Source organism: Hippocampus bargibanti, linkage group LG22, assembly GCF_051943395.1.
Source record: "Hippocampus bargibanti isolate YZ-2025 linkage group LG22, ASM5194339v1, whole genome shotgun sequence".
Classification (NCBI taxonomy): Eukaryota; Metazoa; Chordata; class Actinopteri; order Syngnathiformes; family Syngnathidae; genus Hippocampus; species Hippocampus bargibanti.
In genome coordinates this window covers 7,112,019-7,125,970 of record NC_142755.1, presented here as the reverse complement: position 1 = coordinate 7,125,970, position 13,952 = coordinate 7,112,019, and the positions used below count along the sequence as shown (strand labels likewise).

Sequence of the window (13,952 nt, the reverse complement as noted above, 5' to 3'; positions counted from 1 at the left end):
ATTCAGCCGCGCCGTGTTGTGCATCGCCCAACTGGTTCAAATACGACCTGGCCGAAGAATGTTTACAACGATAGGGGCGTCATTGTGTGGTCGCCGCGCGCGCCTCTCCCCGGAACGTTTCTTGTGCCTGGTCGCTTCTTGCCAACGGCATAAACCGACCGTTCTCAAGCGTTTGTCAGCTCATTCAAAATCAGGACGTCGACCCTCTCCTTACATTCACGTAATTTCGTTCTTTCAACCACGTATCTCCTTATTCTACTCCATTTGACCCTGTGACTTCATTGATTAATTTATTTTAACAATTTCCCCCAGCTAGTGTTCCTGGTCGGACAGAAAAACAAAAAGCACCAATCGGAAGTAAGTAGCGGCGCCGAGAAGAGGACGAAGTGAATTGCGATGGATCCAATCCACAGAGAAGTTCTGCGGAGGCTCCGTGTGGATTTGTCCGAGCAGCTGCTGGTGTCGGACGGCGTGCTGCCTCTCTTATATCAGGAGGGCATCTTGACGGCCGCGCAGGTGGAGGATATCATGGCCGAAAGCACCGACCGGAAGCGGTGCCTCAAACTTCTCGATGTGCTGCCGAGGCGCGGCCCGAAAGCTTTTGCCGTCTTCCTCCGAGCTCTTGACGACTTCGCGTGGCTCAGAGAACGACTGCTGCAAGAGCTCCGCGACCGGGTCGGCACCGGGACCGAACCGCTCCGGGGAACGTCGTCGACCACTGGTAGGACCCCGTTACGTCTTGCAAAAAAAAGTGTTTGTCACCTTTATTTTTATTTGTTTAGAATTTGCTCAAAGAAAAGACGATAATGTTTTAAGATGTTTTAAAAAATTTTTTCCCTTTTCCCCCCCTTTTCTTTTTTTTTAACCCAAAAAAAAAATTCTTTTTAAAATCCCTTTAAATTTTAAAAAATAATTTTTAAAATAAAAAATTTTCAAAAACCTTCCCCTTAAAAAAAAAAATTTAAAATTTTTAAAATTAAAATTTTAAACAAAAATAAAAAATTTAAATAATACCAAAATAAAAATACAAAAAAATTCCAATCAAACAAATTTAAAAACATAAAAAACAATCAAATAAATAAACCTCTTTCCTCCCCCAATAAAAAAAACCAAACAATACAAAAATCCAAAAAATCCTAATAAAAATAAAACAATAAAAATACTAAATACATAAAAAATACAAACAATTTCTAAATAAAAAAAAACCAAAAAAACCCCAAAAAACTTAAAAAAAATAAAATAAAAAAAATTTTAAAACCCAAAAATAAATAAATAAAAAAAATTTTTTCCCAAAATCCCCCCCCAAATTCCTTTTCCCTTTCCCCTTTTCCCTTTTTTAAAAAAACAAAAAAAAAAATTCAAACACCCAAACTTTTCAAATCCAAAATTTCCCCTTTAAAAACCCCGTTTGGCTTTCAATTTTCGGGCAAAGGGGGAAATTTGGGCCCGGGAAAAACCCGTTTATAAACCCCTTTAAAAAAAGGGGGAAAATAACCCCCCCCCTTTTGGGGAAACCCGGTGGCGGGAAACTTTTTTGAAAAAAAAAAAAAAATTTTTAAAAACGGTAAATTTCCGGGAATTTTTGTTTTAAAATTTGGATTTTCGGGCCCTTTAAGGGACAAATTTTCTCTTTTTTCCCCTTTCCTTTTTAGGGGAGAACTGTTGGGGTTTCCGAATTTTAAACATTTTCTTGGAAGTGGGCCTTTTTTGGTTTGCTTTTTGGGGAAAACAAAAAAAGGGGGTTTTTGGGGAAAGGTTTTTTTCCTCCAAAAAGGGGGGGTTTAAAAGCTTTTTTAAGGGGTTTTCCCTTTTGGGGCCCCGGGTTTTCCCCCAAAATGGGTAAATTTTTAAAAATTAAGAAAACATTAGTTTAAAAAAAAAAGGGGCCCTTTTTTGGGGGGGTTTGGGAAATTTTGGGTGGTTTAAAAAACACCCCCGGGGGTTTTTTTGGGTGGCGGGTGGGGTTTCTTTCCTTTAAATGTCCCCCTTTTTTCCCCAAAAAAGGGGCCTACGGTTTGGAAACCCGATTTGGGAAAATAAAAAAAACTTTGGGGTTTTTTGGGGGTAAAGGTTTTTAAAAACCCCAAAATTTCAAATTAACCGGGGGAAATTTTGTTAAAAGTTAAACCCGTTCGGAAACCTTCCCTGAATTTGGTTGTTTTGGGGGCCGGGGGGGGCAAAAGGGTGTGTTTCCCCAAAAAAATTTCCCGGGAAACCCAAAGGGAGGGTTCTCCCCCTTTAAAACCTACTTTCAATCCCAAAGCCTTAAATTAAATATACTTTTTTGGGAAAAACTAAGGTAAACAGTCTACTTTTTGGTTTTCCGTAAACCCGGAGCGTGGGTGGGTTTTCCGGGTTTTCCCCTCTTTCACGATTTGGGGGTCCTTTCCCGGGGGCATTTGGAGGTGTCCCTTGGCAAAATTTTTTGTTCCAAGGTGGAACGGGCTTGTTTTTTTTCTTTACAGGAGGGGGGGGGTTTTCAAACAAATTTAAAAACCCCCCTAAATTCCCCAATTCCGTGAAACTCTTTAAGCGTCTGGGGGGGAAACCCAAATTCCCCCACTTCACCCTTTCGGGTTTAACCGAAAGCTTGGGGGGCCCCCCGGGGGGGGGTTTTTTGGGCGGTGTTTGCAACCCCTTGGACCTTGCCCAAAATCCAAAATAAATTTTAAAACGGGGAAAATTTTGAAACCCGGGAAGGCCCGGGGGGGGGAAACTCCTTTTAATGGAAAGGGGGCTTCCCCAAAGTATTTTACAACAGGGGAAAAAACCGGGCCCTTTAAAACCCTGGGCCCCAAAAAAATTTGGGGGGGGTTTTTCCCTTTCCTTTATTTTTTTAAATCCAAAACGTAAAAAAAAGGTTGGGTTTTATAAAATCGGAATTTAAGGACCTTTGGCTTAAATCCCTTGAAATTTTCCCAATAACCGGAAACCAAAAACCGCGGTTTGGAGGGTTTCTAAAAACCCCTGGGGAAAAACTTTTTGGGGAAAGGGTTGGGGCCCTTTTTATTTTTTTAATTTCACCTTCCTTTTTTAATAAACTAAAAGCGGCTTTTGTTTAAAACCCCCCCCTTTAAAAGGGCTTTTGGGAAACAAAAAACCCAAAACAGGGTGTTTTTAGGGGGCCCAAAATTGGGAACGGGTGGGTTTTGGGAAAGGGGTTGGGCCAAAGTTAAAGGGTTTCGGTTTGGGGGAACCTCCAATCCCGGGAAAAATGGGCGGCTTTTTAAAAACCAAACGGAAAGGGAAAACCCATTTTGCTTTTTTGGGAAAACGGGGGGGCCCGTGGCTTGCAAATTTTGGGAAAAAGGGCCGGGGGTTCCCAAACCGGGAAACCGGCCTTTTGGGGTTTTCCCCCGGGTTTTTCCGGGGTTTAAGGCCAAAAAAAAATGGGTGGGCGGGGAATTTGGCGGAGGTGGGTTGAGAGAGAGGGGGAAAAAGGAGGGCCCAGGGACCCTTTCAATTTTGGGCCCCTGAGACCCCCCAAATACCCAAAAAAAAAACCCTTGGGCCGGGTGCCAGGGGCCCAAAGGGGTTTGGGAAGAAAGGGGGAGGGGGAAGGCTGGTTCCCAAACCCAAAAGGGGCCCAAAAAACCCGGATCTTTAGGCCCAAGCCCCTCACAAATTAAAACCCAAAAACAAAACAATTCAAAAAATTTTTGGGAAAAACAAAAAGGGATTTTGGGTGTTGGGGGAAAGGGGGTTTTTGTTTTTGGGGCCCCGCCCGGTTAAAATTTTTTTTAGGGGAAAAATTTTGGTTAAACCTTTTCCAAACCCCAAAAAAATTGGAAAACAAATAAATTTTTTGGGTACAAACGTTGCCCAATTTTCCCCCCTTTCCCAAAAAAAAAGCCCTTTTGGTTTAAAACCCCCAAAAAGGATGGAAGGGAGGGAGGGGCCTACGGGGGAAAGGGCAGGGCCCCAATTTTTCAAAAGGGGAAAACCCCCCTTAAAGGTTCAAAAAAAGAATTTTTTAAAAATTTTAAAAAAGGATTTTTTGATAAAAAGAAGGGCCGGGGGGAAAAATCCATTTTAAAAACCCCCTTTTTTTCCCTTTTTTAAAAACAAAAAAAATTTTTCAAAAGGTTTTTTATTTTTTTGGAAAAGTTTGACTTGGGCTTAAATTTTGTTTATTTAAATTTTAAAATTTTGGGGGGGGGTGGGGCGGGGAACCAATTTAACCCCCGGGAGGGCCCGCCCCGGATTCGGGTTTGGGGGAAAAAGGGGGCCGGCCCGTCGGGCCCAAAATTTTAACCGCCACCGGAAAAGGGGAGGCTGGTTTCCGATTAAAAAGGGGGTTTTTGGTCCCCAAAAACCCAAAGGGTTTTTTAAATTTGGGCTAGCATGAAAATGGCCCTGGTCAAACTTGGCAAAAAAAGCCCGGGCCCCGGGGGGGGGTCACTTATTAAAAATTTTTTGCCCTTTTCCCCGGGTTCAAAAGTTTTGTTTCCTTTTGGCTTTGGGGTTTTGGGGGCAAAATTTTTTGAGGAAAAGTTTTTATCTTTAACCCCAAAAGAGCCGTTTGCTGAAAAAATTTAATGCCAAAGGAAAAGGCAACCAATTTTTCCGAATCCTTTTAAAGCAAAAATCCCCAAAACGCTTTTAAATGGGCAAAATTTTGATTAAAGTGTCCAATAAATGGTTTAAACCAAAACAAATTTTTGCGTATTTAGGTTTTTTTTCCCCCCAAACTGGGTTTTAGACAAACAAAGGCCCCAAAAATTTTCTTTCCCAAAGGCCCGTTTTATTTGGGAAATTTAAAAAACCAAAATGGGTTTAAAATTTCGGGGGCTTTGGTTCCGGGATAATGTAATTTAAAAAGGGTTTCAAACCCCGGAAAATTCTTTTTGGGTTTTTCCAATTTCGGTTTAAACTGTTTTGAAAAAGGGCCAATTTTTTTTTTTGGGGGCCCCCAAATCCAATCGTTTAAATTTAAAAGGGTTTTTAAAATTTCCCACAAAATTTAAAAAACTCCAAAATGCTGTGTTTGTTTTCGTGGGGCCCGTAGTAAAATTTTTTTATTTTTTAAATTGGGACCCGGAAATCCCGTTTTTTTTAAATTTACCCTTAAAAACCCCAATTTAAACAATTGGGCCCTTTAAAAAAGAAAGAGCCCCGGTTTCCGAGCCCGTTTAAAAAAAGCTTTTACCGGGGCCCCAAAAATTCGGGTTTTATTTAATTTCAAAAAAAATTGCTTTTTTTGGTTTTCGAGGAGGGGGAAAAAATCCCGGTTTCCTTTAAAAGGGTTTCAAAAAAAAAGAAACCCCCTTCCCTTTTACAAAACAACCATAAATTTTTCCCAAGGCCCCATCAAAAGGGCCATTGTTTTGATTCTGGAGCAAGGCAGTTTGTGAAGGAGTTTCCTGATGTGATGTCATGAAGTAGGGGCGGGACTTTCTGAATCTGACCGTGAATCAGTTTTGAATTTGAATGAGTTTTCTGAATCAGTTTTGAGCTCATTAGTGGCACTTTTGGGCAACTTTAAAGGACAACCGACGTCTCTGGACAAGTTGTGTCCATAATTTGTAAAATGGCTTCAAATGACTTCTACTGAGCGTATTTTACAAAGATTCCACCGCATATAGCTATCCTTTACGTTTTAAGACTCTCGCTGAATATTCCGGAAGTCTTGTTTTTGAGTTGGTGACGAGTCCTCACCCTACGTCACTGAAGGAACGCCCCTCACCGAGAAAGGACATACAGTAAAGTCTCGTTATATCGATAGTACCGCGTATTACGATACTATTTCTATGAACGCAAGGAGAAAATTACATGCGCGCAGGATCGGATATATCGATAGTCCCGGTCATATCGATATTTTTTGGGACTCCCGAGAATATCGATATAACGAGACTTTACTGTACCTTGCATCACCTCAATGCATTTTAGCGGTACTTTGTTTGGTCTGAAAACTTTGTGTTGATGGCGAAATTAGAAGGAAAACACATAAATAACGCAATGGTGAATCGTTGAATCTTTCGTATTCGTTGACAAAAATTCCAAGGTGAAGAAGAAAACTATTTCCAACGGAGCTCTGCCGCCATTTTCTGTGACACTACATACACCTCAGTATTGATCCGTCCAAATGACCTGAAGACCTTCTTTAATCGATTGCAAACATCATCATCATCATCCACTCTCGAGTACTTGCACACTGCAAGAATCCAAACTAGGGCGCGGAAAATCCTACTGGACCCTCCGCACCCTGCCCACCACCTTTTCCAGCTACTCCCCTCAGGAACTGTATAGTGCCACTTAGCAGTTTTTTTGGATTGGATTGGATTGGATTGGATTTGCCTTTATTAGACGATTTTTAGATTTTTGACGATGATACTAGTGCAGCGTGTTCTACCAGAAACAAATTCCTTGTGTGATTCTGATTCTGATTGCAAGTCATTTTTATTGGAATTTTGACTAAAAATATCAGCCTGCGTGTTTTGGCTATTTTAGATGCTATCAAACGTTTTTCTGATTTCCTTTTTATGTATCAAGAAGAATTTTAAATTCTCGGATCTCATCAAGATCTACTACATCAACGACCATCACAAAGGTAAATAAAGCAACTTTATTATACGGTAAAGTTATTTCTTTAATTACAATACAGTAGCACATTTATTATACAGAAAATAAGGTCTATTTTGTCTAGTTTTAAAGCTTATTTTGTAGAAAATTATGTTTTATGGGGACCTGGGAACAGATTATTCTCATTTTAATGGTTTGTTATGGGAACTAAATGTTCGGCAGACAAACTTTTCGCCTTACACACACTTTCTGGGAACCAATTAAGTTCATGAGCCCAGGTATCCCATATAAGGCTTATATCAGCATGTTTAAGGCTTGTATAAGTAACCTGTATTGGTTTGTACAGAAAAATAAACACTTAATAAAATATATGCTCTATAACACAGGTGTCAAAGTCAAGGCCCGCGGGCCAAATCCGGCCCGCCACATCATTTTTTTCGGCCCGCGAAAGCAAATCAACCTTGCTAAATTCTGAGCCAAAAAAAATATCAGCCTGCGTGTTTTGTCTATTTTAGATGCTAGCAAACGTTTTTCTGATTTGCTTTCTATGTATAAAGAAGAATTTTAAATTTGATTTTATATTTGACCGCGAGCCAGTGGAGCTCTTGGAGGATGGGGGCGATGTGGTGAAAGGTTCTGGTGATGATTCTTATTATTATCAGATGAGGAAGAGACGTTCAACCAAAGAGAGAACTTTGACTTGCTGGAAAAGTCGCGAGCGCAAACAGGAAGTGACGTCCCGGCTTACCACGCGGCGACGGCGAGGCACAGCGTCAGTACGCCGGTCCGGACCGTTTTCGGCGACGCGCAGCGGTCGCCGTCCGCCTCGCCAGTCTTGGCCTGGAAACTCTGCGCCTCCGCCGACGCGGTGCTGGGCTTCCTCGACGTCCTGTCGGGATGAGAGGGACGGCTTACGTGATTCTAAACGACGGCCAGGAAGAGAACGCGGGCCGGGAGGAAGTACCCGACGGAGCGCAGACTCCCCGTCAGGCTTTTCAACTTGGCCAGGCGCCGCTTCCAAAGCTCCAACTCGCTCACACGCGTCTCCAGGCTGTCGGCCATCTTGGAGAGCTGCTGCACCGCGCCCACGCTCTCCATGAAGATCTGCTCCTGGATAATAAGGGCAGAGGCCACAGAGGAGAAATGTTGGATTGGATTGGATGTACAGTGATACCTCGGTTTATTTGGCTAACCAACTTTTCGGCTTACGAACTTTTCTCCTAAAATAAAATGGCAGCGGCTTGTTTTGGTCCTTGATTCCCCGCCCCCAGTCTTTGGTTAAAGCCACGTGATTGGTCAACAACGCAGCAGTGAGGGGGAGGTGATTGAAACATTCGAGATAGGCAGACGACACAGAGAGAGAGTGACAAAATGGATAGAAAACAGTGAAATCTGGACTCGTTTCAGCTTTGGCAGAGTGTAGACTGCAAGGTTAAAATATCCCATCAGTTAGCCTCCACAAACAACCCGCACAAGCCATCTGTACACTTGATGCAAAAAGCTATCAACCCAAGTAAACAGAACACAATTGATGAGGAACTAGGTAAAATTATAGCAGAGAAAGCACCTGCAAGATGGTGAAAGAAGAAGGCTACTTTCCTCATCAAGTGTTTAATGCTGATGAAAGCGGCCACTCCATTCCATCAAGCCATCACAAAGGTAAATAAAACGACCTTATTATACACTACAGTTTATTTCTTTATTTTATAATACCAAAGCACAGTTATTATGAATAAAATAATGTATATTTAATGTATATTAGTTTTAAGGCTTAGAAAATTATGTTTTATGGGGACCTGTGAACGGATTATTCTCATTTTAATGGTGTCCTATGGGGAATTAATTTTTGGGATACACACTTTTCGCCTTACACGCACTGTCTGGGAACCAATTAAGTTCTTAAGCCGAGGTATCACAGTAATATGACAACACAAAGACACAGCGAGCCATTCATTCTTCAGCACTTGCTGTACCCTCTTTGTGACATGAAGCAGTTGTAGATGAAAGAGTGGCGATGCGAGTAGTACCTTGTCCACTACCAGGAAGTTGTTAATCTTGTGGCCGTCGAGGCAGGTGATGTCGCCGACCTCCTTGACGGCCGAAGGGAGGAGCTCCTTCACCTCTTGAGCCAGCACGCCTGAAACGTCACACGCGGGACGTCACGGAAGCACACCCACAACCCCGCGCCGACGCCGGCACGGCGTCGACCTGTGCGGTGCGTGTGTTCGATTCCCATTTTGGAGGCAAACTCGCGCTTGTAGTCAAACTCCACCAGGCGCATTTGCGTGATCCTCCTCAGTTGCTCCTCAGCGTCCGCCTGCCGGGTCAAATTGCTTCCTTGCTGGATGTTTTGGTGACAAGACAGCCCGTCGCGCCCCCGTCGGCGCTTACTAGCCGCACCTCTTTGATGTTGCACTTGGCGCGGCGGTCGGATGGCTGCATGAGGCGGCCCATGACGGTGGCGTTGCCGCACACCACCAGCGCCTCGTCGGGAGCGTCTGTGTTGATGCCCACCCGACCATGACACGTCACGGCATCCGGCCCCGCCCCGCGCTGCCAAAGGCTGTCGCCGTCCATCTCGAACTGGCCCGGGTTGGAAGCCTGCGCGCGTGGTGGCGCAGCCAGCGTTTAATAAGAAGAATAATAGACAGCAAATAGATAGCAAGCTAGGTAGACAGCTAAATAACCAGCTAGATAGCCATCCAGATAGCTGACAGACAGCAAATAGGCAGTTAGCTAGGATAGCTAGATAGCCATATAGCTAGCCAGCTAGATAGCCAGCTAACCAGATAGCCAGCATAGATAGCTAGCCAGAAAGCGAGCCAGATAGCCTGCTAGATAGCTAATAGGCAGCAAATAGCTATCAAGTTAGGTAGCCAGATAGATAGCTAACAGACAGCAAATAGACAGTTAGCTAGGTATCCAGTTAGTTAGCCAGCCAGATAGCAGGCCAGATAGCAAGCCAGATAGCTAGCCAGATAGCCAGCAAGATAGCTAATAGCCAGTAAATAGACAGCAAATAGATAGCAAGCTAGGTAGCCAGTTAGATAGCTAACAGACAGCAAATAGACCGTTAGCTAGGTATCCAGCTAGATAGCCAGCCAGATAGACAGTGAGATAGTCAGCAAAATAGCTAATAGCCAGTAAATAGACAGCAAATAGATAGCAAGCTAGGTAGCCATCTAGATAGCTAGCCAGATAGCAAACTAGGTAGCCATCTAGATAGCCAGCCAGATAGCTAACAGACAGCAAATAGACAGTTAGCTAGGTATCCAGCTAGATAGCCAGCCAGGTAGCCAGCCCGATAGCAAGCCAGATAGCTAGCGAGATAGTTAGCAAGATAGCTAATAGCCAATAATTAGACAGCAAATAAATAGCAAGCTAGGTAGCCATCTAGATAGCCAGATAGCGAGCCAGATAGCCAGCGAGATAGTTAGCAAGATAGCTAATAGCCAGTAAATAGACAGCAAATAGATAGCAAGCTAGGTATCCATCTAGATAGCTAGCCAGATAGACAGTGAGATAGTCAGCAAAATAGCTAATAGCCAGTAAATAGACAGCAAATAGATAGCAAGCAAGGTAGCCATCTAGATAGCCAGCCAGATAGCTAACAGACAGCAAATAGACAGTTAGCTAGGTATCCAGCTAGATAGCCAGCCAGGTAGCCAGCCCGATAGCAAGCCAGATAGCTAGCCAGATAGCCAGCGAGATAGTTAGCAAGATAGCTAATAGCCAATAATTAGACAGCAAATAAATAGCAAGCTAGGTCGCCATCTAGATAGCCAGGTAGCCAGCCCGATAGCCAGCTAGACAGATAGCCAGCGAGATAGTTAGCAATATAGCTAATAGCCAGTAATTAGACAGCAAATAGATAGCAAGCGTGACTTGAGAGCAATGACCACGGCGAATTTTTCTTTTACTCTGACGATGAGCTTCTCGGACACCAAAGCGGCAAGGAGGAAGGACGATGTCGACGACTGCTCGTCGCCATCTTGCTCCTTGACGGCGGCGTCCAAGCCCACCACCACCTGGAAGTATCTGCAACCGCAAATGGGCCGACGCACACCCTGTCAAAAGCACACCCGCGCAAACCCCTGCGAGGTGACCTTACCTCTGGTCAGGATTGGGCCGTCCCCTCTTTCTCATGTTGTTGGCGGTGGTCTCGCCGAAGTGGAGGCGTCCCAGCGTGACTTTGGTCATGGCGCCGCTCACCACGTCGACCCTGCCGGGTTCGGGTCAGGGTCACAGTACTCTGCGCGACCGCCCCCCCCGCCCCCGTCACCCACCTGACCGGCCGCAAAGGCCTCTTGGTGCGGTCAGTTTGAGACTCCTCCACGGGCACGCGATGCTCGGGAGATTCCATCTGGCGGAAACGCAAATTAACCCGGCGCCGCGGCGCTACGCCGGCTGCGAGCTAACCTTGACCCCGAACACGTTGATGCGGAGCCGGTCCAGCCGTCGCACGCCGCCCGGCGCTCTCACAAAGGAGGGCTCCGTGGCCACGCCCACTCGAACCGTCACCTGGAAGTGGTTCTTCCTTTGACACACGAACGCCTCATCGGCCGGCGAGAAGTTAAAGCCCTTGTCCGCCGTCGCCGCCAAGAACGGAGGATCCCTGCCGGCGTCTTGAACCATCACGGCCAACGTACACGCGCGACCGATCGCGGGCGGGCGGGCGACTCACATGACGCGCCCGTCGGAATCCAAGACGGCGCTCCAGTCGCCCCGACGGAAAGGCTCCCATCTCAGGCGCCCGTCGGGCGGCGGTCCTGGCGACGAGTCGTGCCATTCGCTTCTTTTCCTTTTGTTTCCGTCGGGCGAGACGACGCGGGCGACGGGGCCACCGGGGATGGGTCGTTGGGACCCATAGGAAAGCTCCCTTTGGAAATCTGCCGATCGGACACACACACGCTGCAATATTAGCCTAGCCTCGGCGCCGCGGGCGGGCCGGGCACCGACCTGGGATCCGCTCCGGCGAGCACACGTCCGAGTCCGGAGGCGAGTCGGGAAGTGCGCTGATCAGCGTTCGGAAGACAAAAAGACGTCGAGGACGCTCACGTATGTACGAGGCCGCTCGAAACGCGCCGTCTCACGCACTCACAAAGCGTTGAAGTCATCGCTGAGGTACCGTTCCAGGATGCTGGTATCCACGGCGACCGAACTGTCCAGAACGTCACGACCTGCGCGACATCACGCCACTGTCAGCGGTCCATCGTGACCATCGCTCGTTTTTGTTCGGGATTCCGGAGCGTTTGGCGTCTCGGCGCATTTCCGCGACAAGCGCTCGGGTCTCCGTCGCTTTATCACAAGTGCGCTATTAGCGCAAGCGCTTTGCGACAGAGCGAGACCAGCCCGGCGGCATAAAGACCCCGCCTGTCTATCAATAAGCTATCCGTTGGCTACCTATTAGCTAGCTACGTTTGACAACAATGACGTTAAAATCTTAGCGAAAGAAAATAGATGCTTTGAAAGGGGAGTAAAAGAAGCTATTTTCATAAAACAGCAAAACCCTTCACCATGGTGAGATGAGGTTCAATTTGGATCGTTCCTCAAACTGACTTTTTCGGCAGCATAGGCTTAGTTATGCTGATGAGGTGATGCCAGACCAAATGGGGCAATCAGGCCAGTCGTAGACCCCATACTTAGGCAACACCATAGAGGTAATCAGTGTAGCCGCAGGGAGTAGTCCTCTGCACCCCCAACCTGAGAGCAGGGGCCAATCATAGCAGAGTCTGTCACTGCCACGTCTGGACAGTAAGGATAGATATATATATATAGGACCAAAACTACCAGCAAAATATTTTAGTTCGCTGACGAAGCCTCTTGGATAAGAAGTGAAACGTCCGACACCTTCAAACAAGTACAGATGACGGCTGAAGAAACCTTTTCATCGATGGACCACTCCTGTACGACTGACAGCTTACACAGACGTATTAGCTAGCTAGCTTTCTATCTATTTGAGTTACTTCCAGGTTGAGCGAACGCTGGCGTGTGTGGCTGCCGCTGCTCACCCACAGAAAAACTGATCCCGTGACTGTAAAGTGACCTTAAGAGTTTAGAAAGGTGCTTAGAAATGAAAAATATGATTATAAATGGCCACCTCGAGAGGTCCACAGCGAATTTTGGCGTCTCGCGTGCCGCTCACCAGCGAAAAACTGCCGCAGCGCCTCCGTCTCGCCGTGCACCCCCGTAGACTCCATCGTGCGCGGCGCGTGGGAAAGGCCTCGCTTGGTCGCTTGGCAACACAAAGAAAGGCACAGTAGCGGCCGACGCCCAAACCTGGTCTCTCGCACCCCACGGCGACACCCGGGATTGGACCTCAGTGACGGACGGGACTGATGGACCGACGCGAGACTTGGACACGGTTGTACTGGCTTACCCGCCTTTTGCTCCAAAATGGCCGATTGTCCCGTGCCACCCTGCCTGCGTGGGTGGGTCCGATCGGTCGCGCTGATCGGACGTCCCGCTCGGTGTCCGATCCAACCCTTTATCCGATTCGGACCTCCGGCATCGGACCCTGACGCCTTTTCTTCTTGTATTTCATACACGGTTGCCGTTCGAGAAGCGTCCCGATTGTTTTTTTTTTCTTCTGCTGGGTGGCGTCTGTGTGCTTTGTGTTGGCTGAACTTTGAACTTTGAACAGGAAGGAGGTGTCTTCTTCCTCACCTGCGCGCGTTGGCGTCATCGTTGTTCATTTCAAATGCGTTTGTATGGTCAGCGGGGCTCGAATGGGTCAAAGTCTTGTGGGTTGCGCCCTGGACTGGTCACGGGTCGCAACCCAGACACAAAGTGGACTGTATGGGCACAGATGCTTCGGAGGCGGGATTGGAATACAGTACAATACAATACAATACAATACAATACAATATACTACACTACACTACAATACAATACAATACAATACAATACAATACACTACAATACAATACAATACAATACAATATACTACACTACACTACACTACAATACAATACAATACAATACACTACAATACAATACAATACAATACAATATACTACACTACACTACAATACAATACAATACAATACAATACACTACAATACAATACAATACAATACAATATACTACACTACACTACAATACAATACAATACAATACAATACAATACAATACACTACAATACAATACAATACAATACAATACAATACAATACAATACAATACAATATACTACACTACACTACAATACAATACAATACAATACAATACACTACAATACAATACAATACAATACAATATACTACACTACACTACAATACAATACAATACAATACAATACACTACAATACAATACAATACAATATACTACACTACACTACAATACAATACAATACAATACAATACAATACAATACACTACAATACAATACAATACAATACAATACTACACTACACTACACTACAATACACT

General features: G+C 45.4%; 1 protein-coding gene across 7 annotated transcripts; it reads right to left on the bottom strand.

Annotated features, from left to right (window-relative positions):
* Nucleotides 1–7,251: 7,251 nt before the first annotated feature.
* myrfl (myelin regulatory factor like) lies at nt 7,252–13,136 on the bottom strand. 7 transcript variants are annotated; one of them, XM_088988929.1, is made up of 14 exons: nt 12,902–13,136; nt 12,623–12,806; nt 11,624–11,702; nt 11,482–11,537; nt 11,207–11,411; nt 10,942–11,137; nt 10,809–10,885; nt 10,634–10,744; nt 10,443–10,560; nt 8,923–9,123; nt 8,731–8,839; nt 8,550–8,659; nt 7,487–7,632; nt 7,252–7,411 (listed from the first exon to the last, which is right to left on the bottom strand). In XM_088988929.1, exons 2-14 carry the CDS (start codon nt 12,720–12,722, stop codon nt 7,267–7,269), a joined length of 1,653 nt encoding a protein of 550 aa, XP_088845055.1. In that variant the 5' UTR covers nt 12,723–12,806; nt 12,902–13,136; the 3' UTR covers nt 7,252–7,266. The 7 variants fall into 7 exon arrangements, with proteins under 7 accessions (XP_088845055.1, XP_088845053.1, XP_088845052.1 ...); XM_088988927.1 differs by having other exon boundaries at nt 12,623–12,801; XM_088988926.1 differs by having other exon boundaries at nt 12,623–12,757.
* Nucleotides 13,137–13,952: the final 816 nt, after the last annotated feature.

Coding starts and splice junctions, on each gene's coding strand:
- myrfl (XM_088988925.1), bottom strand. CDS start 12,722: ATGGAGTCTACGGGGGTGCACGGCGAGACGGAGGCGCTGCGGCAGTTT. Junction 11,538..11,623: donor AGCGATGACTTCAACGCTTT/GTGAGTGCGTGA, acceptor AACGCTGATCAG/CGCACTTCCCGACTCGCCTC. Junction 9,124..10,442: donor CCGAGAAGCTCATCGTCAGA/GTAAAAGAAAAA, acceptor CCACGCGCGCAG/GCTTCCAACCCGGGCCAGTT.